At 41.5% G+C, this 26972-nt stretch overlaps 2 protein-coding genes across 2 annotated transcripts; one reads left to right on the top strand and one right to left on the bottom strand.

Moving 5' to 3' along the window:
- Positions 1 to 72: 72 nt before the first annotated feature.
- Positions 73 to 10469, bottom strand: LOC123404841 (kinesin-like protein KIN-6; the record flags this gene model as incomplete). Its single annotated transcript, XM_045098788.1, has 15 exons — positions 10002 to 10469; positions 9754 to 9832; positions 9330 to 9437; positions 8939 to 9081; positions 8470 to 8564; positions 8167 to 8302; positions 8006 to 8071; positions 7800 to 7862; positions 7188 to 7238; positions 6582 to 6664; positions 5665 to 5779; positions 4755 to 4871; positions 4274 to 4519; positions 4086 to 4184; positions 73 to 129 (listed from the first exon to the last, which is right to left on the bottom strand). Coding segments are annotated over exons 1-15 (1926 nt in total), but the record flags the coding sequence as incomplete, so codon positions are not given.
- A 14206-nt stretch (positions 10470 to 24675) lies between these two features.
- LOC123406220 lies at positions 24676 to 26115 on the top strand. Its single transcript, XM_045099706.1, has 2 exons — positions 24676 to 24880; positions 25000 to 26115. The coding sequence occupies exons 1-2, from the start codon at positions 24712 to 24714 to the stop codon at positions 25929 to 25931; spliced, it is 1101 nt and encodes a 366-aa protein (XP_044955641.1). The 5' UTR covers positions 24676 to 24711; the 3' UTR covers positions 25932 to 26115.
- The last annotated feature ends 857 nt before the right edge of the window (positions 26116 to 26972 follow it).

Raw genomic sequence — 26972 nt, 5'->3', positions numbered from 1 at the left:
GTCCATCTCGCTCTTGTGACCATCGACGACACCGGCAAGAACCTTTTCCAAGGTCATCTTCTCTCTTTCAGTTTTTTCCAACCTTTCTTCAGTTTTTTTCAATCTTTCTTTCAGGCCAACATTTTCTTGTTCAACTAAGTGTAACTTCTCACCAATAGGGTCGATTGGCATTTCCGGTTCCACTACCTCCTAGATAAAAATATCTATGTCAAGTTGGTCGGCGTAGTTAATTGTCATATAATCAGAAAATGAAAATATGTAGTTATAAAAGATAATATACCACATCCGAATCATAGACTGGACGAGGGCCAACGGGGACGGATATCAAAACCATGGCGCTATACATATAAAAAAAATCTTACACAATAAGAAAATTATATACAAGTAAATATGTAAATCATACAAATCAAAATTTGTTTTGGTAAATAAAAACAATAGGCTCACCAAGGTTGTGTCGGTGACGGGGCGATCGACGGCGGTGAGGAAGGGGACAAGGCGCGCGACACTAAAAAAAACCACAAATCATAATTAAATTTGAGCTCAAATTGCATATGTATACATAACAAATGATGAACTCTCTCTAGCTTAGGCATTTCATCAAACACCTAGCTAGCACAACAAAAATGAAATGAGCAAGAAAACGAGCAAAACTTGCAATGCCGGAAGAGGGAATGTTGATGCTAACCGTAGGACCGATGGGTGCCAACAATCTTGACAAATGGTGGAGAAAAATGGGGATGGATTAGAGCTCCCAAGAGGAAGGAGAGAGCAAAAATGGAGTTGAGCTCGAGCTAGAAAAAATGGGGTGGAATATAGGGTGCTCAGGGAGGAAGGAGAGGAGGGCTTTAGGACCGGTTTGTGTCAAAAACCGGTGCTAAAGGGTCTGACAGCGGGGCCCTGCAGTTGCTGCAAAAATGAGAAAACCTTTAGAACCGGTTTGTGATACAAACCGGTTCTAAAGGGTCTGTCCACTGGGCCCCCCTCCCTGCAGCAAACGGTCCAAAAACCTTTAGGACCGGTTTGTGTTACAAACCGGTCCTAAAGGCCTTGCGGCCATTTGCTGCAGGGAGGGGGCCCAGCGGACAGACCCTTTAGAACCGGTTTATATTCAATCCAGGTCAAATGTTGTTGGCTCAATGCCCTGTTTTCTACTAGTGAGCCATTGTGGAAGGCAGAGATAACTTGAAACAAGGTTTGATAAAACAAATTGGTACTGGGATTTCAACTGAAATATGGGCTCTCATTTGGCTGCCGCGAGATGAGATGCTTTGGCCGTATGGGTGTCTTATTCCAAAGCCGCCGCTGGTGGTGTCTGAGCTGGTCATCATGGGTATACCGCTATGCACACGTAACTTACTCGGCTTTTGGGCTTGGCATTACTATAAACTTGGCTTTTTTTCAGTTAAATCAGCATATAATATGTTAGTAGCTACAAGGCAGCGTAGGGAGGAATGGCTGGAAGGTGCAGTCCGCTCGTCCAGCTCAAGGGTGGAAGAGAGAGCATGGAAGTAGATCACTATGGAAAACTGAATTTCCGGGCAAGGTGAGTATGTTCCTTTGGAGGCTTTCCAAACACTCACCGCCTACAAATGGCGTTCGAGCGCAACGACACATGACTGACTCCAACCTATGCGGTTTATGTGGAGTCCAAGATTCATGGCGACATTCACTCCTTGAGAGCACATCATCAAGGAGTGTCTGGGCGTTATCCAATGAAGATTTAACACATAAAATGATAGAATCTATAGAGCCAAATGCCAAGCAGTGGCTATCCGTGCTGATGGGGTTTCTGTCAAAGGAGAATTTCGTGCTCATGGTCGTTACTTGGTGGTCTATATGGTATGCTCGGCGCAAGGCCATCCATGAGGGAATCTTCCAGAGTCCCCAAGCTACACACATGTTTGTCTAGAGATTCATTGATGATCTGGGTAGCATTCGACAGAAGTCTCGCCATACCAGTCACAATGTTGTTGCTACTCGGGTACTGAATGTAAAGCCGAAGATTCCACCCCCCGGATTTTGCAAGATCCATGTCGACGCTGGAGTGCTTTCACGGAGAGGAGGCTCCACAGCAGCTGTATGTAGTGACGAAGGTGACACCTTCTTGGGTAGCTCGGCGCTGATTGTGGAAGGTGTGCTTGATCCGTCAATGCTGGAAGCTCCTGCGTGTCGTGAGGCCCTTTCTCTTGCTGAAGATCTTAACATACTTAACATCAATGTTGCCTCAGATTGCCAACAGGTAGTTTCAGAAATCAACAGAAGAGCAAGAGGAAGATATGGTGCAATTATCAGTGAGATAAATTTAAAAGCTGTAACTTTTCAATGTATTTTTTTCGATGAACGCCGAGATGCTAATTTAGAGGCGCGTAGTTTAGCCAAATTTGCCCTTTCTAGAGGTCGGAGCTGTCACGTCTGGTTTGCCGTGCCCCATGACCAAAGATGTATCCCATTCCATGTGGACTTTGATGAATAAAGCAACTGTTCATCCCTAAAAAAACTTGTAGCCATTATATTAAGTGAACGTGTTCCTTTCATCCCGATGTTCTTCCTCCCGCGCATCTCTGTTGCATGGTTGCGTGTTGTCCACCTCCCCCCGCGCGACCGTCCATCCATCCTACAGCGCTCGAGTCCCCACACCCACCGCAGCTCCCCTGCGTTGTCCTCCTGGCCGCCGCGATATCCCCGGTTCTAGCAAGAAAAATCTTCATCCCCGTCGTGGGTTGCAGCTCGAACTTGGCGGTAGTAGCAAAAACAGAGGGATGCAGGATCGCGGCGTGAGTGGCGGCTGGAGCTTCCTCCGGCGTCGACAGCATGTGATGCAGGGTCGCGGCGGCGGTTGCTATTGTATGGGCGACGACAACGGCTAGCGCGACGGTGGGTGCTCTTTGTAGCGCCCAGAATAGTGGTGCCGGCCCCTCTACATCAACGATGGTGGACTCCGGGATTGTGTGGGCAGTTCAGAGTCTGGATCTCGAGATGATGACGGCCTTCTGAGGCCACTAGCGGTATGGGATGTCCATTCCATCAACCGATCAGGTTCGATGTGCCTCGATAGGTGACACACATGTGCTCTATTCAAAGTTGTCGGGCGTTGCCTGTCGCCGACAGGTGAAGCCACCAGTGGATGTGCTATCGGCCATGCTACGCACGGTGTCTTATATGGAGACGTCAAGTCATGCTTGCTACAGACAGATGATGCACGCTGGCTATGGCGGAGGCGTCATGTTTAGCTTGTTGCTGTCGGATCGAAGGTGGTGCGACACTTTGATTTTGTTTCATATAAACATGAAAAGATTTTATTGATATATTTTATTCACATATTCAACAGATGTACATGTTAGAATTTTATGAATATTATGGGATAACATTTTGATTATATAATTCTAGTATCGAAAGTTCAAAATACATGTGGACTGAATTAAAATTATATTTTGCGACAAAATGAAGAGTAGTTGTTTTTCCTTTTATTAGGTCAAATAAGATATAAGTACATAATATAGATAAAAGTTCCGTGGTTGCGTAAATAAACACTTAGATATATGATAGTATGTGTATATTTCTTTGTATTTTAATTTAAGTATCATTAAATATTCTATACCCAACTATTAATTAAGTGTCTGGTCTATTAAATATCTTGATGAAGAGTAGATTGTATCTCTCGGGTGCAAGGAAAATTGAAAATTCTAGACCTAATCTTAATCAAGTTCGCTAACCATACATCCTAATGGTCTATCTTTTCTACAGTTTGCATGCACTAGTAAGTGTTCCCATGCAACACGCGTTATATCCGGAGGAATTTTATTTTCTCATTCCTCTTAATTAGGAGGCACATATATATTTTTTTTGAGAAAGGAGGAACTGAGCCTCCAGCATCTGCATCAATCGATTGCATGCACCTTATTTATCAAATAAGTTCAAGAACAAAGTCATAGATCCACAGAGAGTTCACGAAATGAGCATAAAAGCAAGCACGAAAATAGATAAAAGTTGTCACAGCTGGCGAAATCAAAAGTAGGCTATAATGCCTATACACCTAGCCTATTATTAGCTTGCCGTCCAAATCGGCTGAAGATAGCACGTGCTACCGTCTCCCACCGGTTGCACCCAATAGTCATAAGCTCCCTGGAGTCTGTATGAGTCAGTAACGACCATGTACGGATCCAAGCCGTGGCTCTGTACATAACCTGCAAAAAAAAAAATTAAAGTTTTTGCCATTAAAAATCCAATATATGTTCAATTTTAATCAAGATCTGAATTACAACACAACACTTACATGGAAATTGTCTAATGCAGCGTCACTGGATCCAAGATCAGCTTGATTAGATTGAGAAACCGAGCTTAGAGCAGCGTGACCAAGGGATGCAGTATTATTTTGCACAACAGGGGTATCTTCGGCAATTGGAAACTTGTCATGCGAACAACGAGACTTCAGGTCATCCAACTCCTTTTTCAGCTCCATAATCTGGATGTCTTTGTCTCTGAGCAATTCTTGCATGCTCTTAGCAGCACTCTCAGATTCCTATTAACCAAATACATGGGTCAAAACAATGCAAAAAGAAACCTGAAGGACCATGTTATCAGTGCACTTAGCAAGTACGAACAGACACAAAACATAACTACTGCATTTACAATAATGATTGTGCTAAAAGTGCATTGACAATAACAGCCATCCAGAGAGCTTATCGTTATGAGTAGTTAAGGGATGAATATTCAGTAAATTAAACATACATAAGAAGTAAAAATAATATGCTTACCAAAAGCTTTTGTTTTGAAACAGTCCTTGAAGCCTTGAAAACCTTCTTCATGGTTTGTTCATTTCGGGACACTCTTTGCATCTCTGAATTGAGAAACTTATCTGTACACATGTAGAAAAATATACAGGGATACAACATTATATGAATGTTGTAATATGAGTTATGTTAGTATACTGAAGACAGTTCGGGTATATTAAGAATGTTATTTTCAATTAAAAGTACAATTAAGAAACCAAGATCCAAACTAAGACTAAAGATGCAAAAACCAGAAATATCATCGATTTCCAAATCATAGTAAATATGCATGAGAAATTATAAGAAATCAAATATCGGTGCGGGTAAAAGAGAACCTTTCTCAGAAAGTTCAAAATCATCACATGTTATCAGTAACTAGTAGCTATTCTTCAGCCTGGAGAGCATAACCAAAAATGAAAGTTCACTCAAAATAAGTAACTAGTAGCTGAAATGCTATACAAGTGATCAGGTATGATATATGCTTATCGTACATTAAAAACATGATAGAATATGTGATATGAGGGTATTGAGTACAATATTGGTCATTTTAGTATCTATTCTGTATAGGTTTCAGAAGAAAACCCTGAACATTGGCACATTGTATAAGAATATATGTTGTTAAACAAGTGCAGTTCCTTTCAATCATATCATATGGGAGACATTATTAATCAGGCCAAGAATACAATAAATAACAGAAAAATTTAACAATTTGGTTCCTAGGGGGAACTAGGTAAAGATATATATGTAAAGATCTATCCAAAATGGTACTCTGAAATCAACATGCAGCATGGGGAAACATCTCAAGTTCACATCAATAATTGGAGGCTCTGCACAGTATAGAAATAAACTACTTAAGTGATTGCAAAATATTGGAATAATTAACAGTGAGTTGTACCGTAGGAACTTCAGATTTGTTAACCTTCCTCTTCTTGTTGTTATCTTGGCAAATCAGGGAAACATTGGTCCTCTTTCGGGAAACCAAGTCAGAAGACTCATCAAGGCTCGTGTACCTGAAAAGATAACAGGAAATGGAATGCATAATAATTTAAAAAATAGCATAAATTTGCATGTGTGTCAATGTTTTCTTGCCAATGCAACACGATGGCATGCAAAGACGGTTATGTATGGCTAACACAATAGCAGGAGGCAGGTCTTACATTACCATACAGTTGACAACTGACATGAACCCATTCCTACAGTAATTCATTTGCCGGTCAAGTCAACACTAAAGAGCCCATGTGTGTTTGGTTCATGTTTCCTTACAGTCAAACTAGCCCCAAGGGGTCACATGGGGTGTCACGCCCCAAGGGGTCTCATGGGCTATGGGAAGAGATAAACCAGCCCCTAGTGGGCTGGAATAAGTTTCCACTAAGGCCCATAAGGTTTGAGAAGGAAAAAACACAAGGTGGAACACTATATGATTCTGTCTTCTTCCATCCCTTTCTCTAATTTTATGAACTACTCCCTCGTTCCATAATATCAGAGCGTTTTTAACACTAGTGTAGTGTTAAAAACGCTCTTATATAATGGGACTATCAACAGACAGATATCTATTATTCTTGTCTAAAAATATCCATTATTGTAAGGTTTTAAATAAATGATTTCTTCTGCTTGAGTTCTTTTACTTAAAAATCCTAACAACAAATATTATATCTTACACTAGGACTGACTGAACCGTGTAAACCAAGATTAGACAAAACTCTAAATGGTGGGATAAGATGCAACCTAACATTTCAACTCCAGTTATGTACTTCCCTTTCTCCAAGAACAAGAAGAAATAAGAAAAGTATGTCATAAATGTAAGGGAAGTACCTTATTTTCATGTAAGGAGATGCTTGTCTGAGCAAATATGCTGTATCAGCGTAATCGTCTTCTCCTGGTTTCATGTTCAAAATCTGAGAAAGGACAGAAAATGATCATTAAAATAGTGCACTTATTAAGTCAATAGACACTGTGTAGACCACAGTGTAGGAGGGTCAATGCCACACTCTTCCAGCATAAAAATAAATAGTAGATTGCAAATGACTAGCAAAAATGTGCATTTTGTTGGATATTTTCAACACGATCCTTAACAGAATAATAATACAAGTTGTCAGGCTCCAGCATGTTGATGTCAGAATCCAAAGGGGCGTATTGTTGGAGCAGTTGAAAGTTTGTGACATTGTACCATATGTAAACAAAAGTATTCCTTGGAGACTGCCTCGTTAAAAATTCCTGACCAGAGCATAAAAAGTACTCACACTAAATTGTTCACATGGAAACTTGTTATTTTGAGTTCCTCTTGTTCTGCCTACTTTCTTACTAAAATTAACACTTCCATTAAAGATAGAATAAAGCGCATGCAAAAAAGATTGAACTAGTAAAGTGTGTCATCTGAGGAGCTGTTGATATAGATCATTTCAGGTCAGAATGGCATACCAGAGTCATTTTTTTCCTTCCTTCCAGGTAGTCTTTCAAGTACTTTGTCAACTTTCAAAAACACAAAATATTTAGGACAAATAAGAATTCTGTGTAATTGCCATCAAAGAACTGGATAATATCATTTACAACTGAAAACTCATAGCATGTACAGGTTTAAAGAGTAGAGAAACTGAGTGTCTAGCAATGCTCTTATAATACTAATGTAAAGGTTTAAACAGGGTTAAAGAGTAGAGAAACAGTGTCTATTACTCCCTCCATAAAGTATTATAAGAGCGTTTAGATCACTAAAGTTGTGACCTAAATGCTCTTATAATACTAGTGTATACATGGACTCCAAGCTGCACAAGTTATAAAACAGATATAGGAAGCGAGTAGCTTAGTTGAGGATGGGAACATGACTATGAGCACATTCAAAATATTATGTTGACAGGATCATTTCTTATTAGGTCAATACTTGCCGACTCTTAGATCTCTAACCAGAGAAAGGGAAGATCTCCATTTAAACATGCATTAGGACCTCGACTAGGATAACATGTGATGGGCCTTGTTTCGAGACCAGCCAAAATAATAAAAAAAGGGAAGATTCAAGATCCATACAAACAGACATACCATTGAGCTCTTGAAATGTTTCTCCAAGGTTTTCTTCTGATTTTTCTGATGATCTAACAAAGCCTGCAATTACGAAAGTTTAAAAGGAAAACTATCATTAGCCGGCAGGCGCACCTTAATGATAAGTGATAAGTGGGAGAAAAAAATGCACTTTGCAAGCAGCGTCTATTGTGGATAAAGAGCAGCAAAACAAAAGCTATTTTTACCCTCAGACACAGACCAAAAACCATGGATGTGTTGTTGATAAAGTTACTCTCTAACAACCTTGAACCCTGAAAATGAAAGTTTTCAAGAAAAGGTCTCATGAGTCTCATGACAAGGTTCCATGATCACTATTAATATACGGTAACATGTACTCGGGGTAGACCTTATTTCCAGTATTCTTTTTTCGCTCTGGCCCAGCAAGGTCTGCAATGGTCAGAACAGATCCACTAATCGGGTCCTCATTTTGTAGGTCACTATTTTTATGAACAGCACGTATAGTGATGATGCACTGTGATCGGCTGCAATACAAAATGTAGTTAATCATATATAACTGCAACTCAAATATTAGAAGAAGAACCTGAAAAACACAAGGTGCGGTAGCTTAAGAAGAAAAAAAATGCCCACTATTCAGGATAACTGTTATTGGTACCAAAGATGTGTTAACAGGTTTATACAGAGAACATGCCTTGACTCGCTGTTAGCATCGGTTGCAGCTGTGCTGCGCTTAAGCATACCACGTGAAACTAAACTCTGAGCATCCATGACATTTGAAATGGCCACCTGCAAAGTAAATAACAGTGAGTATTCAATTTTATGTTATTGCTAGGAAGGCATGGTACTAGTCTACTACAAAAACTATTCATATTAACACAGTGCATATGAACTGGAATGTGTCATTCCAAGACCCCGTCTTTCAGGTTGGAAGCCAAGGTTGATTACAACAAAGAATTCCAAATTCCTTAAAGGGCTGGAAATAGGAACAGCTCGTTCATCTTCATTCTCATCTTGAATTTTAAGTTATCACGAAGTCATGGTGATTTCATTTAAACAGACATCAGAGAGTAAGACTACCATATATATAACCCTATCAGGCTCAGGCATATTCTAAGTGTTGTCCCAAGGGGCTTAATTTGAAGGAAAGTCGTGCTAGATACCTCTTTAAGGCCTTTAATTGTTCCTGACTGCTGGAGGACAAGTTCCGCTGCATCGGACAAAAGATCAAGAATCCGTTCTCCTTTTCCTTCAGAGAGAATCTCAAACATTGACAAGTAAAATGGTCTGCAAGTATGGCATGGAGCTCATCAAGAGAGTATTTGAGATATAATTGCTTCCACCGTAGCAAAGAACTTATAAGGTGCTGACGAGAAAATACGAAACTGTAAAACTTTTTTAGTTTCAGAATTTACAGACATGCATGTTTCGGTAATCTTCTGAACATCTGCTCTATTTGGGGCATTTGGCGTCAATCGTAGCACAGACCCAGCACTAGATATGCAGATTATACATGGTAGTAAAAAGGCGTATACCTTGGCGATTGGTTGCCACCTTGGGATTCATCCGCCGCAGAGAAGATCTTGTGTAGCGTCTGCGGTACTAAGCCGGGATTTCTCGCAGTACCAAAGACGGTATGCGTCTTGCCGGACCCCGTCGGACGGACCCATGGCAACCAGAAGGCCACTCTTTCCTCCCAAGAACTCGTCTACTAGAGGGTCTTGCCGGACCCCGTCGGACGGACCCATGGCAACCAGAAGGCCACTCTTTCCTCCCAAGAACTCGTCTACTAGAGGGTCTTGCCGGACCCCGTCGGACGGACCCATGGCAACCAGAAGGCCACTCTTTCCTCCCAAGAACTCGTCTACTAGAGGGTCTTGCCGGACCCCGTCGGACGGACCCATGGCAACCAGAAGGCCACTCTTTCCTCCCAAGAACTCGTCTACTAGAGGGTCTTGCCGGACCCCGTCGGACGGACCCATGGCAACCAGAAGGCCACTCTTTCCTCCCAAGAACTCGTCTACTAGAGGGTTCATCACTTGAGTAAAGGTATCATTCTGCAAGGAATTGTAAGGTATCATTCTGCGAGCTATAGCCTTTTCAGTAGGGTGCCGCTAAATGGTGTCACGTACGAATATGCCGCTATAGCTGATTTTCAGGCCTGCCGCTATTTAAAACATTGGTATTGATGGGAGGGGATAAATGATTTGGGGGTTATACTTATACCTGCGAGGAACCGGGCGGCAGGACGGCGGAGAAGCCGTCCAAGACTTCGGTGGCGGTGCGGCCGCGCCGGTGGTCGACGAGCCTGGCCTGCGGGACGGTGAGAGCGACGGAGCCGGGGCCGGTGGCGACGAGGCAGACCCGTGGCGGCTGCTGCTCCTTGGCCTTGGCGCAGCCGGCGGCAGGCCTGCCGCCGCGCTCCATCTCCGGTGCAGGGAGGGGTGGATGCGGAGGTACACCTTGAGGCTCTCCTCCTCCGCCGCCGCCGGCTGCGACGAGGTCGAGGAGGTGAGCGCTGTAGCGGGGGCCGGGGGAGCTTCTTCGTTGAGCAGGCGAGTGCTCGGTGTCGGGGTCGGCCAGCCTCGTCGGGAAGGGCTCCGGCAGACGGTGGTCGGAGGCGGCGGCGGCGAGGCCATGGGCTGTTGTGGTGGGTGCATGTGCATGTGCATGTGCATGTATGACTGTTAGCATGGGCTACTGTTAAAACGGTCAGTGCATGTGCATGTGCATGTGCATGTGCATGTGCATGTGCATGTATGACTGTAAGTAGTTTGTTAGCGCACGCACACATTCAGCTAACGACTCTCTCCTCCAAGATAGCGTTTCTGTCAGCTGATGAACCTGTGCCACTCGTACGTGTATAAAAAAACCTTGATGTCCGAGGGGAACTTTTGAAACCTGCGTGCTTATAATATGCGAAAATAAAATAGCGATTCAACAAACAATAAAAAATCTAAAAATAATTTTAAAATAAACTTGACCTTTTATTATACTTATAAAGAAATTCCAAAAAAGAAAATCATACTTTAATTATTTTCTTCAGCACGTACGCGCTGTAGACAAGCTGTGGTGAGATACAACTCAGTCGATATAGTCCCGAGTTGTACGAATCTGTACAACTCAGTTCAGATTCGTATAATTCGGTGCAGATTCGTACAACTCAGCTGAGCAGAGCTGGTAAGGGTTCGAATACCCATCAATCAATCATCTTCTTCTTTTTCCACATTCGATTCCAATACTCAATTACTCCCTCCGTCTTAAAATAAGTATCTTAAGTTTAATATAATTTTATACTAGAGCTAGTATAAAATTGAGACAGTTATTTTGATACAGAGAGAGTATTTATGTTCTTTTTCTTCATCATCGGAATGCCTGAAATAAATCCAAAAAAATATAATCATCAATGTCAAGCCTATGACATGAACTTTGATAGATAGGGTCCTCCTAACCGATCCAACCACACGTTGGTTTGTTTTTCGGGGACCTTATTGACGCACCAAAGAACTGATAAAACCGGAAAGACAAAAGAATATGAACTTCTGCCGAATTAAGACCCAAGAATCACCTGAGCTTGATGACAACTTTCGCCACCCGCCTTCGACACCGCTATGGCGGGCATCGAAAGAATGTGGGATAGGTCACCTCTTGACCCGAGCTTCGACGATAAGTATCGTACAACTCGGTTCAGATTCGTACAACTCGGCTGAGCTGGAACCGAGTTGTATCTCACCATACCAGGTGTTATATTTAGCCCGGAGAACAATCTGCACGCTGTAGTGATACTTATATACTAATATACAACACCTGGTGTTTGAGATCGATCATCGATATTAAGGCAAAATATTAATAATGGAGTGTGTGGCGGAGGAGATTCTCCGTGACGCCTGCAACGGCTTCCTCCTCCTCGCGCCCCGCAAGAAGTGCAGCTGGCCTGTGTTCGTGTGCAATCCCATCTCCGGCGCCGGCGAGAAGCTCCCCAAGGTCCGGGCGCCGTCGTGTTACGACGACCAAGGCCGCCGCACGTACGCCATGGGCAGGGGTGGAGACAGGGGGACGAGCAGGGGTCTAGCCCCCTAACGATCGATAAAAACTTAAAATATATAGTGTATATTTGACTGATATGAGCCAGTACATATGTATTTGGTCCCTCATCAACGGCCACACCCGTCCTCCTGCCAATACAAACTCTTTTGCTTCTCGTTTTCGAACACGGATCCCGATGAGGACGACTACTTCAGGGAGAGCGACCTTGACGTGCTCACCTTGAGCGATGGCGATGGCAATGGCAATAGGTGGCATATTTTGATTTTCGGTTTGTATTTTTTTCTCACCCCATGCCGAGATGGCCGCCGCCTCCTCCTCCTCCTGTAACCCTAGCCGCCGCCTCCCGTCGCCCCCGTGGGCGACCAGGGGGTAACCCTCACCGCCGTTGTCGGTCCTTCCTCGCTCCTCCTTCATCCTCGCCGCCGCCAGCAACGTCGTTGGGCGAAGCCTGGCCGGCAGGGGCGGCGGCGGGGATCCTCTCCCCTTTACGCGACATGGCTGGCGCAGGACGGTCGTTCGTGAGGAGGCACCGGACTAGCGCGCGGTGCGGCGGCGCTGCATGTGGATCCTAGCGGCAGCGTGCGGAGCGCGTCGATAACTGCGGTTTGTTCTTGCGGCGCGGTGTGGCGGCTGCGAGAGGGGCAAGACATGGTGGTCGTGTGCGTCATCGAGTTCGGGTCAGATCCGATGCCCGGACGTCGTCGGCCAATGCAGGGTGGTGGTACTCGTCACTTTTCAGATTGGATCTTCATTGATCCAGATACTCATCGCCGCCGGTGTTCCTCGACAGCAAGTTGTACGTGGTGGCCATTGAGCCGTATCTCATGCTAGCCATTGACGTGGCCACAGAGGAGCACCGCACGTACCCCGTCCCTCCTAGGTGTACCCTAAGGAAGTGTACCCCTTTGAGATGCGCGGTCGGTTGTGCGTCGCCGTTCGCGGGCTCTACTTCTGGTTCATGCGGCCAGTGCCGATGATGCAAAGCGAGCTGCTCGCCGAGCGACGACGATCATAATGATCGACCGGCCAGTTGGGAACTAGGGTACAGCTTCGTCGTGGATAACGAGGACGGCAACGAGCTAAGGGGCGCCTGGCACGACGGCAAGAATGGGATGTTGTGCTACTGGCTTGGCGACGATCTCTACAACTACGACACCACCAAGAAGGCAAGGACGAGCAACAATTGGCCGATAAGACTATGCTCGAGTGGGACCAACGGATCCACCTGCCGGCAACTGTGGAGTGTCAACGGGAATGTCTCCCCCACTGAACCAATATTGCTCGCAGTCATGAAATAAATCTATACCTACTATTAAAGGATGGAGTGTTTCTGACCGTACGTCATCGAAATTGCCCCTGAAATTGGTATAAATTACCCATCATGCCACCGGTAAGTAATAAAAAACGTTTCACCCGAAAAAAACATGGGCTGGGCTAGCCCATGTAGAAACCTCCTATATTATGCTCTACACGCTGGGAGAACATGCAACACACCCGTTTGGGCCGGCCCATGCACAGGCGCCTGTTTTTTTAGTTCCGTTTTTTATTTCTATTTTATTCCATTTTATTTTTCTTTTTTCAATAATTTAGATCTTCAAATAACTTCTAAACTTTTAAAAGACTGGAAATTATAAATCAACATATTAAAAAAAAACATAAAATGTTTGTGAATTCAAAAACTGCTCGTGTTTTTTGTAAAAAATGCTTGCATATACAATAAAATATTTGAAATTTTAAAACATTGTTTGTAAAATAAAAAAGCTCATGATTTCAAATCCAATTTCATCTATTAAAAAGTATTGAATACATTTAACAAAGTGTTTTCTAATAAAAAATATGTTAATGCATTTACAAAATGACCTAAAATTTAAAAAATAGTTAATGCCTGTTTTTATAGTTTATTTTTATATTTTAGTTTTTTTGTTAAATTTTTGTTTTTTCTACTTTAAATAATTTAGAATTATAAAAAACTTTTGCAATTTAACAAAACTAGGTATTTTGAATTAAAATGTTGACGAAAACCTAAAATGTTTGTGAATTCAAAAAAAGCTCGGGATTTTTGTGCATATTCCAAAATAATATCCGTGAATATAAAAAATATATTACTGATTTATAAAAAAAATTGTTTATTCAGAAAAATTTCATGCGTTTCAGAAAATGTTCGTGAATTTAAAATCAATCCACCAACGTCGGCAAATATGTTCGTCTATTTAAGAATTGTTCGCCAATTCAAAAGAAAATACTTAAAACCTGTTCTAAATATAAAAAATGTTCACGATTTTTAACAAATGATTTTAAATTGTAAAAAAAATATTTATTTTAAAATTGTTCTCATATTTGTAAAAATATTCACGAAGGATCTAAGGTATGTAGTTAAACAGAAATGCTTCTAAGTCTTTGTGACAATATACCCGTGTGAATTTTGAAGAATTAACTGCCGGGTGGATCGTATTATTATTGTATGTTTTCTAAAAAACAATTCTTGAAATTCAGAATAATTCTTTGAATTACCAAGATTCTTGACAACCATGATATTGTTTTCTGAAAATGTGAAGATTGCCTTTACTTGTGAATAAATTTAAAAGAAGAAACATTTTCTGTATTTGTGCACAAAATTTCAAAATCAAGCGATGACGTGTGAACATAATGTCGTCATCATCATTGGAAATTATGGATTATTTTCTCCCCTTGCAACGCACGGGCCCTTTTTCTATCCAAGAATTAACACGAGCACCAATGTCAATTCTAGGACTTCAAATCTGGTGGGCTGAAGATACCATTGTCCTCCTAACCATCCAACTATGGATTGGTTCGCAGTATATGCTGACATGCCGATCAAATGACCACTCAGTTTCTTAAGAAGTATGTTTCCTATTCCTTTAAAAAAGTGCTGAAGTTCCTTTTCAATGAATATGGCGAGGAGATACAGATATGTTTCCGTGGAAGAAACTAATGAAGCCACAATTTTCAAACATACAAGTGGCGATCCTAATATTCTGTTTATTTTGCGACTAGGTCATGTTAATATCTCACTAACTACTTGTTGAGGGAAACTTTCAACCTATTCTTTTTGTTTGAACACAATTTAGAATGGCAGATGCTCACATACATAGTCATACTATCACACCTATGAACACACGGAGGCACACCTAATTCTATGAGCATCTCCGGTATACTGAGTCCGCCAAACATCTTGATATTGACAAACAGACCATCGGTGCCAAGTACACTACAATAAAGCCTATGGGCAGCATAAAAGTACTAGGCAAACCCATTGTTTTATGTAGTCGAATTTATATCAAATTAGATATTAACAAGAGTAGTTCTATTATGTATTAAGTAGTAGCATGCGCACATGTCATCAATGCAAAAAATAAATCAATGAAGTATTGAACCCACATTTCAAATATGTGACACGTATGACAAATAAAATAATGGAATACAAATGCCAATCACTAAAGATTTGCTCCTTTTAAATAAACTACTCCCTCCGTCTTAAAATAAGTGTCTCAATTTTGTACTAGCTCTAATACAAAGTTATATTATGCTTGAGACACTTATTTTGGGACGGAAGGAGTATATATCTATGTATACCTAAACAAGAAACCACTATAGAGATATTTTTATGCTTTTCAATTTGGATATCTCTACCAAGATAGTTAAAGATACACATAAACATATATACTCCATTGGTGCTGGTGTCAAAAATTAATCCACGAAGACCTGTTATTTTGCCTTATCATATTTTCGCATATTTATTGGGTCTCATACGGATATACTTCTAAGACAAAATGTGTATGAACAAGCAAAATAAATGAAACATATATTAATAATTTTTATTTGTACCACAATACAGTATCTCAAATATAATTTGATATAAATGAGTTATAAATAAGAATAAAAATTTCAATACATTAATGGAATTAAGTTTATATAAATATTGAATAGATAATGCGACCAAACAATTAGGAATGTATCACACTAAAAGCCGATAGATTAGCTAACAACATTTAGTTGTGATATAATTTGTTTATGTGTTCAAACATTAGATTGAGTGAGTGACAGATCCATATATCCAAGTGTAAAGAGAAAAATATATGTGCTTTTTAGATAGAAATTAAAAATATTAAAAATATTAAGAGTTTTGCAAGAGGGCATTCTATGAAAAGGTATCTTATTGTTTCATTTTGCTCACAATAGCAACAATTAGATCTACCTCTCCATCGATGTTTAATTAAGTTATCTTTGATTAATATCACACCTTTGTGTACAAACCACATGAAAATTTTAATCCTGAGCGGCACTTTGATGTTCCAAAACTGTAGAGATCTGGATAATATTCCCGTATTAATCAGATACGAATACATGGAGTTTACTGAGAATACAGCATTCGCGGCTAAAGTCCACTGAACATTATCCGCGTGGTTTGATAATTGCACCTACCTCAGTCTCCTAACTAGATGCAACCATGCATCCCAGCGAGCTCCCACTAAAGCACGACTGAACTGCATATTAAGAGGTACCGATTGTAGTACCTTGGATACATAGTCCTCTTTACGTTGTGCAATATTGTATAACAAAGGGTATTGAAGTTCTAGAGGTGTATCCCCAAGCCAAGTATCTTCCCAAAACCTTGTTGAGGTACCATTACCAAGTATAAATTTCACCATGTGGAAAAAGGTCACCTTTATCTTCATTAACCTTTCCAAAAAGGTGAGTCATTTGGTTTAAATGTAACCTGAGCTAAAGTTTTAGAATGCAGGTATTTATTCTTCAGTATTTGAATCCGCATTCCTTCAGATTCTGTGGATAACCTATATAGCCATTTGCTAAGCAAGCATATGTTTCTCACCTCCAAATTTTTAATGCCCAAACCCCCTGGTCTTTGGGTTTACATATAATATCCCAATGTGCCAATCTGTATTTCTTCTTAGCTTCATCACTTTGCCAGAAGAAACGAGATTTGTAGAAATCTAGTCTTTTTCGTACCCTTATTTCAAAAAAAGACAATAGGAACATGGGTAAGCTTGTTAATACGGAGTTGATTAATATTAGCCTCCCTCCATATGACATAAGTTTGCCCTTTCAGCAACTTAATTTTTTTTCAAACCTATCTTCAATACATTTCCATTCTTTATTTGCCAGTCGCCTATGATGGATAGGGATCCCAAGGTAGCTAAATGGTAGTGATCCCAGTTCACATCCAAATAGCTGCCTATAAGCTTGTTGCTCCTCTTTTGCCTTTCCAAAACATAGGAGTACGCTTTTGTGAAAATTAATTTTCAGCCCCGATAGCTGTTCAAATAAGCACAATAATAGTTTCATATTCCTCTCTTTAGACATATCATGTTCCATAAAAATAATTGTATCATCCGCATATTGTAATATAGACACACCCCATCTACGAGGTGCAGAATGAGACCTCCAACTTGGCCCTTATCTTTGGCTCGATCAATGAGTATTGTCAACATGTCTGCAACTATGTTAAACAACACTGGAGACATTGAGTCACCCTGCCTTAATCCTTTATGTGTTTGAAAATAATGACCAACGTCATCATTAACTTTAACTCCTACACTTCCTTTCTGAATGAAAGTATCAACCTGATCTCTCCATCTTTGGTTGAATCATTTCATACGTAAAGCTTGTTGAAGAAATGGTCCCTCATCAACGGCCACACCCGTCCTCCTGCCAATACAAACTCTTTTGCTTCTCGTTTTCGGACACGGATCCCGATGAGGACGACTACTTCAGGGAGAGCGACCTTGACGTGCTCACCTTGAGCGATGGCGATGGCAATGGAAATAGGTGGCATATTTTGATTTTCGGTTTGTATTTTTTTCTCACCCCATGCCGAGATGGCCGCCGCCTCCTCCTCCTCCTGTAACCCTAGCCGCCGCCTCCCGTCGCCCCCGTGGGCGACCAGGGGGTAACCCTCACCGCCGTTGTCGGTCCTTCCTCGCTCCTCCTTCATCCTCGCCGCCGCCAGCAACGTCGTTGGGCGAAGCCTGGCCGGCAGGGGCGGCGGCGGGGATCCTCTCCCCTTTACGCGACATGGCTGGCGCAGGACGGTCGTTCGTGAGGAGGCACCGGACTAGCGCGCGGTGCGGCGGCGCTGCATGTGGATCCTAGCGGCAGCGTGCGGAGCGCGTCGATAACTGCGGTTTGTTCTTGCGGCGCGGTGTGGCGGCTGCGAGAGGGGCAAGACATGGTGGTCGTGTGCGTCATCGAGTTCGGGTCAGATCCGACGCCCGGACGTCGTCGGCCAATGCAGGGTGGTGGTACTCGTCACTTTTCAGATTGGATCTTCATTGATCCAGATACTCATCGCCGCCGGTGTTCCTCGACAGCAAGTTGTACGTGGTGGCCATTGAGCCGTATCTCATGCTAGCCATTGACGTGGCCACAGAGGAGCACCGCACGTACCCCGTCCCTCCTAGGTGTACCCTAAGGAAGTGTACCCCTTTGAGATGCGCGGTCGGTTGTGCGTCGCCGTTCGCGGGCTCTACTTCTGGTTCATGCGGCCAGTGCCGATGATGCAAAGCGAGCTGCTCGCCGAGCGACGACGATCATAATGATCGACCGGCCAGTTGGGAACTAGGGTACAGCTTCGTCGTGGATAACGAGGACGGCAACGAGCTAAGGGGCGCCTGGCACGACGGCAAGAATGGGATGTTGTGCTACTGGCTTGGCGACGATCTCTACAACTACGACACCACCAAGAAGGCAAGGACGAGCAACAATTGGCCGATAAGACTATGCTCGAGTGGGACCAACGGATCCACCTGCCGGCAACTGTGGAGTGTCAACGGGAATGTCTCCCCCACTGAACCAATATTGCTCGCAGTCATGAAATAAATCTATACCTACTATTAAAGGATGGAGTGTTTCTGACCGTACGTCATCGAAATTGCCCCTGAAATTGGTATAAATTACCCATCATGCCACCGGTAAGTAATAAAAAACGTTTCACCCGAAAAAAACATGGGCTGGGCTAGCCCATGTAGAAACCTCCTATATTATGCTCTACACGCTGGGAGAACATGCAACACACCCGTTTGGGCCGGCCCATGCACAGGCGCCTGTTTTTTTAGTTCCGTTTTTTATTTCTATTTTATTCCATTTTATTTTTCTTTTTTCAATAATTTAGATCTTCAAATAACTTCTAAACTTTTAAAAGACTGGAAATTATAAATCAACATATTAAAAAAAAACATAAAATGTTTGTGAATTCAAAAACTGCTCGTGTTTTTTGTAAAAAATGCTTGCATATACAATAAAATATTTGAAATTTTAAAACATTGTTTGTAAAATAAAAAAGCTCATGATTTCAAATCCAATTTCATCTATTAAAAAGTATTGAATACATTTAACAAAGTGTTTTCTAATAAAAAATATGTTAATGCATTTACAAAATGACCTAAAATTTAAAAAATAGTTAATGCCTGTTTTTATAGTTTATTTTTATATTTTAGTTTTTTTGTTAAATTTTTGTTTTTTCTACTTTAAATAATTTAGAATTATAAAAAACTTTTGCAATTTAACAAAACTAGGTATTTTGAATTAAAATGTTGACGAAAACCTAAAATGTTTGTGAATTCAAAAAAAGCTCGGGATTTTTGTGCATATTCCAAAATAATATCCGTGAATATAAAAAATATATTACTGATTTATAAAAAAAATTGTTTATTCAGAAAAATTTCATGCGTTTCAGAAAATGTTCGTGAATTTAAAATCAATCCACCAACGTCGGCAAATATGTTCGTCTATTTAAGAATTGTTCGCCAATTCAAAAGAAAATACTTAAAACCTGTTCTAAATATAAAAAATGTTCACGATTTTTAACAAATGATTTTAAATTGTAAAAAAAATATTTATTTTAAAATTGTTCTCATATTTGTAAAAATATTCACGAAGGATCTAAGGTATGTAGTTAAACAGAAATGCTTCTAAGTCTTTGTGACAATATACCCGTGTGAATTTTGAAGAATTAACTGCCGGGTGGATCGTATTATTATTGTATGTTTTCTAAAAAACAATTCTTGAAATTCAGAATAATTCTTTGAATTACCAAGATTCTTGACAACCATGATATTGTTTTCTGAAAATGTGAAGATTGCCTTTACTTGTGAATAAATTTAAAAGAAGAAACATTTTCTGTATTTGTGCACAAAATTTCAAAATCAAGCGATGACGTGTGAACATAATGTCGTCATCATCATTGGAAATTATGGATTATTTTCTCCCCTTGCAACGCACGGGCCCTTTTTCTATCCAAGAATTAACACGAGCACCAATGTCAATTCTAGGACTTCAAATCTGGTGGGCTGAAGATACCATTGTCCTCCTAACCATCCAACTATGGATTGGTTCGCAGTATATGCTGACATGCCGATCAAATGACCACTCAGTTTCTTAAGAAGTATGTTTCCTATTCCTTTAAAAAAGTGCTGAAGTTCCTTTTCAATGAATATGGCGAGGAGATACAGATATGTTTCCGTGGAAGAAACTAATGAAGCCACAATTTTCAAACATACAAGTGGCGATCCTAATATTCTGTTTATTTTGCGACTAGGTCATGTTAATATCTCACTAACTACTTGTTGAGGGAAACTTTCAACCTATTCTTTTTGTTTGAACACAATTTAGAATGGCAGATGCTCACATACATAGTCATACTATCACACCTATGAACACACGGAGGCACACCTAATTCTATGAGCATCTCCGGTATACTGAGTCCGCCAAACATCTTGATATTGACAAACAGACCATCGGTGCCAAGTACACTACAATAAAGCCTATGGGCAGCATAAAAGTACTAGGCAAACCCATTGTTTTATGTAGTCGAATTTATATCAAATTAGATATTAACAAGAGTAGTTCTATTATGTATTAAGTAGTAGCATGCGCACATGTCATCAATGCAAAAAATAAATCAATGAAGTATTGAACCCACATTTCAAATATGTGACACGTATGACAAATAAAATAATGGAATACAAATGCCAATCACTAAAGATTTGCTCCTTTTAAATAAACTACTCCCTCCGTCTTAAAATAAGTGTCTCAATTTTGTACTAGCTCTAATACAAAGTTATATTATGCTTGAGACACTTATTTTGGGACGGAAGGAGTATATATCTATGTATACCTAAACAAGAAACCACTATAGAGATATTTTTATGCTTTTCAATTTGGATATCTCTACCAAGATAGTTAAAGATACACATAAACATATATACTCCATTGGTGCTGGTGTCAAAAATTAATCCACGAAGACCTGTTATTTTGCCTTATCATATTTTCGCATATTTATTGGGTCTCATACGGATATACTTCTAAGACAAAATGTGTATGAACAAGCAAAATAAATGAAACATATATTAATAATTTTTATTTGTACCACAATACAGTATCTCAAATATAATTTGATATAAATGAGTTATAAATAAGAATAAAAATTTCAATACATTAATGGAATTAAGTTTATATAAATATTGAATAGATAATGCGACCAAACAATTAGGAATGTATCACACTAAAAGCCGATAGATTAGCTAACAACATTTAGTTGTGATATAATTTGTTTATGTGTTCAAACATTAGATTGAGTGAGTGACAGATCCATATATCCAAGTGTAAAGAGAAAAATATATGTGCTTTTTAGATAGAAATTAAAAATATTAAAAATATTAAGAGTTTTGCAAGAGGGCATTCTATGAAAAGGTATCTTATTGTTTCATTTTGCTCACAATAGCAACAATTAGATCTACCTCTCCATCGATGTTTAATTAAGTTATCTTTGATTAATATCACACCTTTGTGTACAAACCACATGAAAATTTTAATCCTGAGCGGCACTTTGATGTTCCAAAACTGTAGAGATCTGGATAATATTCCCGTATTAATCAGATACGAATACATGGAGTTTACTGAGAATACAGCATTCGCGGCTAAAGTCCACTGAACATTATCCGCGTGGTTTGATAATTGCACCTACCTCAGTCTCCTAACTAGATGCAACCATGCATCCCAGCGAGCTCCCACTAAAGCACGACTGAACTGCATATTAAGAGGTACCGATTGTAGTACCTTGGATACATAGTCCTCTTTACGTTGTGCAATATTGTATAACAAAGGGTATTGAAGTTCTAGAGGTGTATCCCCAAGCCAAGTATCTTCCCAAAACCTTGTTGAGGTACCATTACCAAGTATAAATTTCACCATGTGGAAAAAGGTCACCTTTATCTTCATTAACCTTTCCAAAAAGGTGAGTCATTTGGTTTAAATGTAACCTGAGCTAAAGTTTTAGAATGCAGGTATTTATTCTTCAGTATTTGAATCCGCATTCCTTCAGATTCTGTGGATAACCTATATAGCCATTTGCTAAGCAAGCATATGTTTCTCACCTCCAAATTTTTAATGCCCAAACCCCCTGGTCTTTGGGTTTACATATAATATCCCAATGTGCCAATCTGTATTTCTTCTTAGCTTCATCACTTTGCCAGAAGAAACGAGATTTGTAGAAATCTAGTCTTTTTCGTACCCTTATTTCAAAAAAGGACAATAGGAACATGGGTAAGCTTGTTAATACGGAGTTGATTAATATTAGCCTCCCTTCATATGACATAAGTTTGCCCTTTCAGCAACTTAATTTTTTTTCAAACCTATCTTCAATACATTTTCTTTCTTTATTTGCCAGTCGCCTATGATGGATAGGGATCCCAAGGTAGCTAAATGGTAGTGATCCCAGTTCACATCCAAATAGCTGCCTATAAGCTTGTTGCTCCTCTTTTGCCTTTCCAAAACATAGGAGTACGCTTTTGTGAAAATTAATTTTCAGCCCCGATAGCTGTTCAAATAAGCACAATAATAGTTTCATATTCCTCTCTTTAGACATATCATGTTCCATAAAAATAATTGTATCATCCGCATATTGTAATATAGACACACACCATCTACGAGGTGCAGAATGAGACCTCCAACTTGGCCCTTATCTTTGGCTCGATCAATGAGTATTGTCAACATGTCTGCAACTATGTTAAACAACACTGGAGACATTGAGTCACCCTGCCTTAATCCTTTATGTGTTTGAAAATAATGACCAACGTCATCATTAACTTTAACTCCTACACTTCCTTTCTGAATGAAAGTATCAACCTGATCTCTCCATCTTTGGTTGAATCATTTCATACGTAAAGCTTGTTGAAAAAATGGCCATTTTACTTTATCATAAGCTTTCTTGAAATCTACTTAAAAGATAACCCCATCCAATTTTTTGTATGAATTTCGTGTAACGTTTCATGTCGGACGACAACACCCTCTAGGATATGTCTCCCTGGCATAAACGCAGTCTGCGTCGGTTGGACAACTGAGTGAGCTATCTTCGTCAATCTATTTGTACCAACCTTTGTAAAAAAATTGAAGCTCACATTGAGCAGACAAATCGGTCTGAACTGCTCAATGCGTATAGCCTCCACCTTTTTTGGCAATAACGTAATTGTTCCAAAGTTAAGGTGGAATAGCTGCAGCTGTCCATCAAATAAATCCTGGAACATAGGCATGAGGTCCCCTTTGATGATATGCCAACACTTTTTATAAAATTCTGCCGGAAACCCATCTGATCCCGGTGCCTTATTCTATTTCATTTGTGCGATTGAATCAAGAACCCCCCCCCCCTCTCTCTCTCTCTCTAAATGGAGTTGATAACACATCATTCTCCTCTGCTTTGAGTTGAGGTATATCATGAATTGAGGCTTCATCCAAGGAGACCATCGTCTCTTTTGGTGGACCAAATAATTTCTCGTAATATTCAGATATGTATATTTTTAAGTTCAATCATGTGAAGGAATTTAGTATTATCATCCCCATGAACCACCTTTGTCACCTTAGCTCTTTGTGCCCATTTCATTTCCTCTTCTCTCAACATTTTTTGCAATTTCTTTTCAGCATTAATATTATTATTTCTATCTGATAGCATAAATATTGACATCATTTGGGATACAAGTCATATTGGTGTTGACTGTTAAACCAAGACCAACCAAAATTTATTTCCGAATCTATACTTGTGAACTGTAACCGAAGTGCTATTGGGATTAATAAAAATTGTGAAAAAAGGCTAACCATGTTACATAAATAGTGCGTGGTGGTAAGTATATTGTCTATCCTGCGAATGAATTTTGTGAAACTACACATCTGAAATGTGACTGCAATGGTACAAAGTTTCGTGAGGTTAATTTGAACTGAAACCACGGAAGTATTTTGGAATGGAGGGAGCAACACATATTTCAGTTATTTTACAACACCTTCAACACATGTTCTAGTTGATTGAAATATGATTGAAACATTAAGATTTAAAAATGATTTCAAATGTATCGAAGATTGGCCTTATGCTAATGGTCTATTCCCTAGGAATTCATATACGTAAAAAAATCAGAAAGGATGAAAAAGAAAGTCACAAATAACTAGCAGGAGAACGCGTGAGCAAACAAGAAACAATTGGGAATGTTATATATGAGAGCGATGACCGATCAATCAGCTCACAACCTTTTGCTACGTACGTACGATACGTGTCCGAACATTCCAGTGAGTGCATGAGTGACGGACCCATGCATGCATGCATTCATCCGAGTGTAAATATTCATGTAGCTGACCAAACATACAATTAACTAAGTAGCTAGCCAGCCAAAAGCTACTGCAGGTTTTTAACCGGTGGGCACGCATGCAAAGCCCATTTGCTCCTAGCCAAAAGCTTATATGCAACTCCGGCCAATCCGCCACCACTCACACAAAGCTGCACGCCCGGCCGGCCATATATAAACCCATCCATCCCCGCCGGCGAACTGCAGATCGATCGATCGAGCTCCCATACGTACGTAAGGCAGCTATGATTGGTCGACGCGTCGACGGCGCATCTGCGGTGGCCGTGCTCCTGCTGGCCGCGTCGGCGGCGGCGGTGGCCGACGCGGCGACCGGAAGCACGGTGGTCGCGGGCATGGTGTTCTGCGACCAGTGCAAGGACGGCGCCCGCGGCCTCTTCGACTACCCGCTCTACGGTACGTACCCGCTCCCTACCCTACTCACGCACGCACGCGTCCATGGCCGCCCACCTACTAACCCACCACGCGACCTGCATGCGTGCGTGCGTGCATGGCGATCTGATGGATGGACGCAGGGGCGCGGGTGGCGATCCAGTGCGGCGGCGGGGACACGCCGATGACGGTGAGGGAGTGCAACACCAACTGGTTCGGCGGCTTCTCGGTGCGCATGGAGGGGTCGCCGGACATGAACCGCTGCACGGCGCGGGTCGTCCACGCCACCGGCCACTGCTCCGCCGCCGCCAACGCCGAGCCGCGGGAGCTCACGCTCGCCTTCCGCATGCTCGGCCTCGCGCTCTACACCGTCCTGCCGCTGCTCTCGCAGCCGGAGCAGGCCATGGACTTCTGCCCCCGCGCCGGCCTCGTCACCCCGCAAGACCCCGCGGCCGCGGCTGCCACGCCCTCGCCGCCGATGACGGTGACCCCGGGCCCGGTGTATTCTCCGGTGCCCATCTTCTGGCGCCGCAGGCCGCGGCTCCTGCCTCCCGTCTGGCGCCGCCCGCCGACGGTGCCGCAGCAGCCAGAGCCGGAGGCTCTCCCCTCGCCGCCCGCGCCTTCCTCAACCGAAACGCCGGCCGAGGGCTCGGGCTCGGCGTGCGCGTACGACCAGTGGGGGCTGCCGGAGCACCGGTGCCACTGGAAGGTGGTGACGCCCAACACGACGGTGGCAATGGCGTTCGGGCCGCTGGCCGCGCAGCGGTACGGCCCGGACATGACGCTGCGGGAGGCGCTCGACGGCCGCGGCGACCCCTACCGGACGCTGCTCCGGGAGGCCACGGCGGCGCTGCTCAACGCCTACTACAACGCGCCGGGGTCGCCCTTCCTGTACCCGACCACCGCCAGCGTCATCGACCACCTCAACGGCGCGCTGCTCAGCTCCGGCCAGCGCGTGCTCATCGAGGGCGCCCGCTTCCGCCGCGCCAACACCGGCGGCGGCGGGCCTGCCGGCCGGACCAAGCTGCCATGCGACTTCACCCCGTGCGCCGCCACCAACACCACCACAGGCTGATCGCCGGTCCATTCCACCCACACTGCTTCTTCGTGACGCCATCGACGTGATGGAATTAATGAACCATTCGATTTAAGATCTTAGATACTAATTGAAGTTGCATATTATTAAAATGTTGGAGAGATCAGTGTGTTCAGTGTAATCCCTGAGATGTGTGAAATTGAATTGCTCCGTTGAATTTTTTATGGTGATTGATCCATTGAGGCATTTGGTTTGCATGATTAACCATATCAAAAATTTATTTTGCAGATGACTCTGGGTTCAGAAATGGATTTTCGAATATTGAGGTTATTCTCTTATGCATAGAGTATACCAAAACTCTAACTTAATTTTTCTTTGGCTTTGGAAAATTTCACTCGACCGAGATTTAGCAAAGTCTTCATTGAGTTGTCTGCCGTTAGAACGATTTGTACTTATATTTGAGCCGGTGTCAATTTGACGACCCTTCACAAACATAGTGATCCTACTGGGCCAGCCAATTTTAGATGTAGCGAAAGTACCAACATGGTTGTGACTGTAACGACCAATAGACACTATGGTGAAAGAAGCCAACACAGTTCATAATCGGAACCTCGGTTTTTGGTTTGTTTATTTCGATCTTTTTTAAAAACACTTAAGCTATTTTTTTTAAGAAAATGTGAACAAAATTTGAAATACAGGCAATTTTTTAAACGTTATTTTTTTCAAACGGCGAAACAATATTGAAAAAGTATGAACTATTTTCGAAACTGGAATTTTTGACTGAATTTTCAAACAACTCTGTAAAATGTGAACAATGTTGAAAATGGGAATTATTTTTGAAACTTCAAACAAAATATGAAAGCAAACACATTTTTTAATCATATACTTTTTTGAATATGAGAACATTATGTGAAACAACATTTATGAAGCTTGAATGCTTTCATAAAAGTTGTAGAAAATTTCAAATTCAAAATACTTAAAACAAATGATTTATGAATTTTTTAAGCAAAAAATAAATATATCAAATAAAAAGGGAAAGGATAATAAAATAAAAGAGAAAAACATAATTAAAAAACAGAA

This window comes from Hordeum vulgare, chromosome 6H (assembly GCF_904849725.1).
Source record: "Hordeum vulgare subsp. vulgare chromosome 6H, MorexV3_pseudomolecules_assembly, whole genome shotgun sequence".
NCBI classification, from domain to species: Eukaryota; Viridiplantae; Streptophyta; class Magnoliopsida; order Poales; family Poaceae; genus Hordeum; species Hordeum vulgare.
The sequence above is the reverse complement of the archived record's forward strand: the minus strand, read 5'-3'. Positions and strand labels throughout refer to the sequence as shown.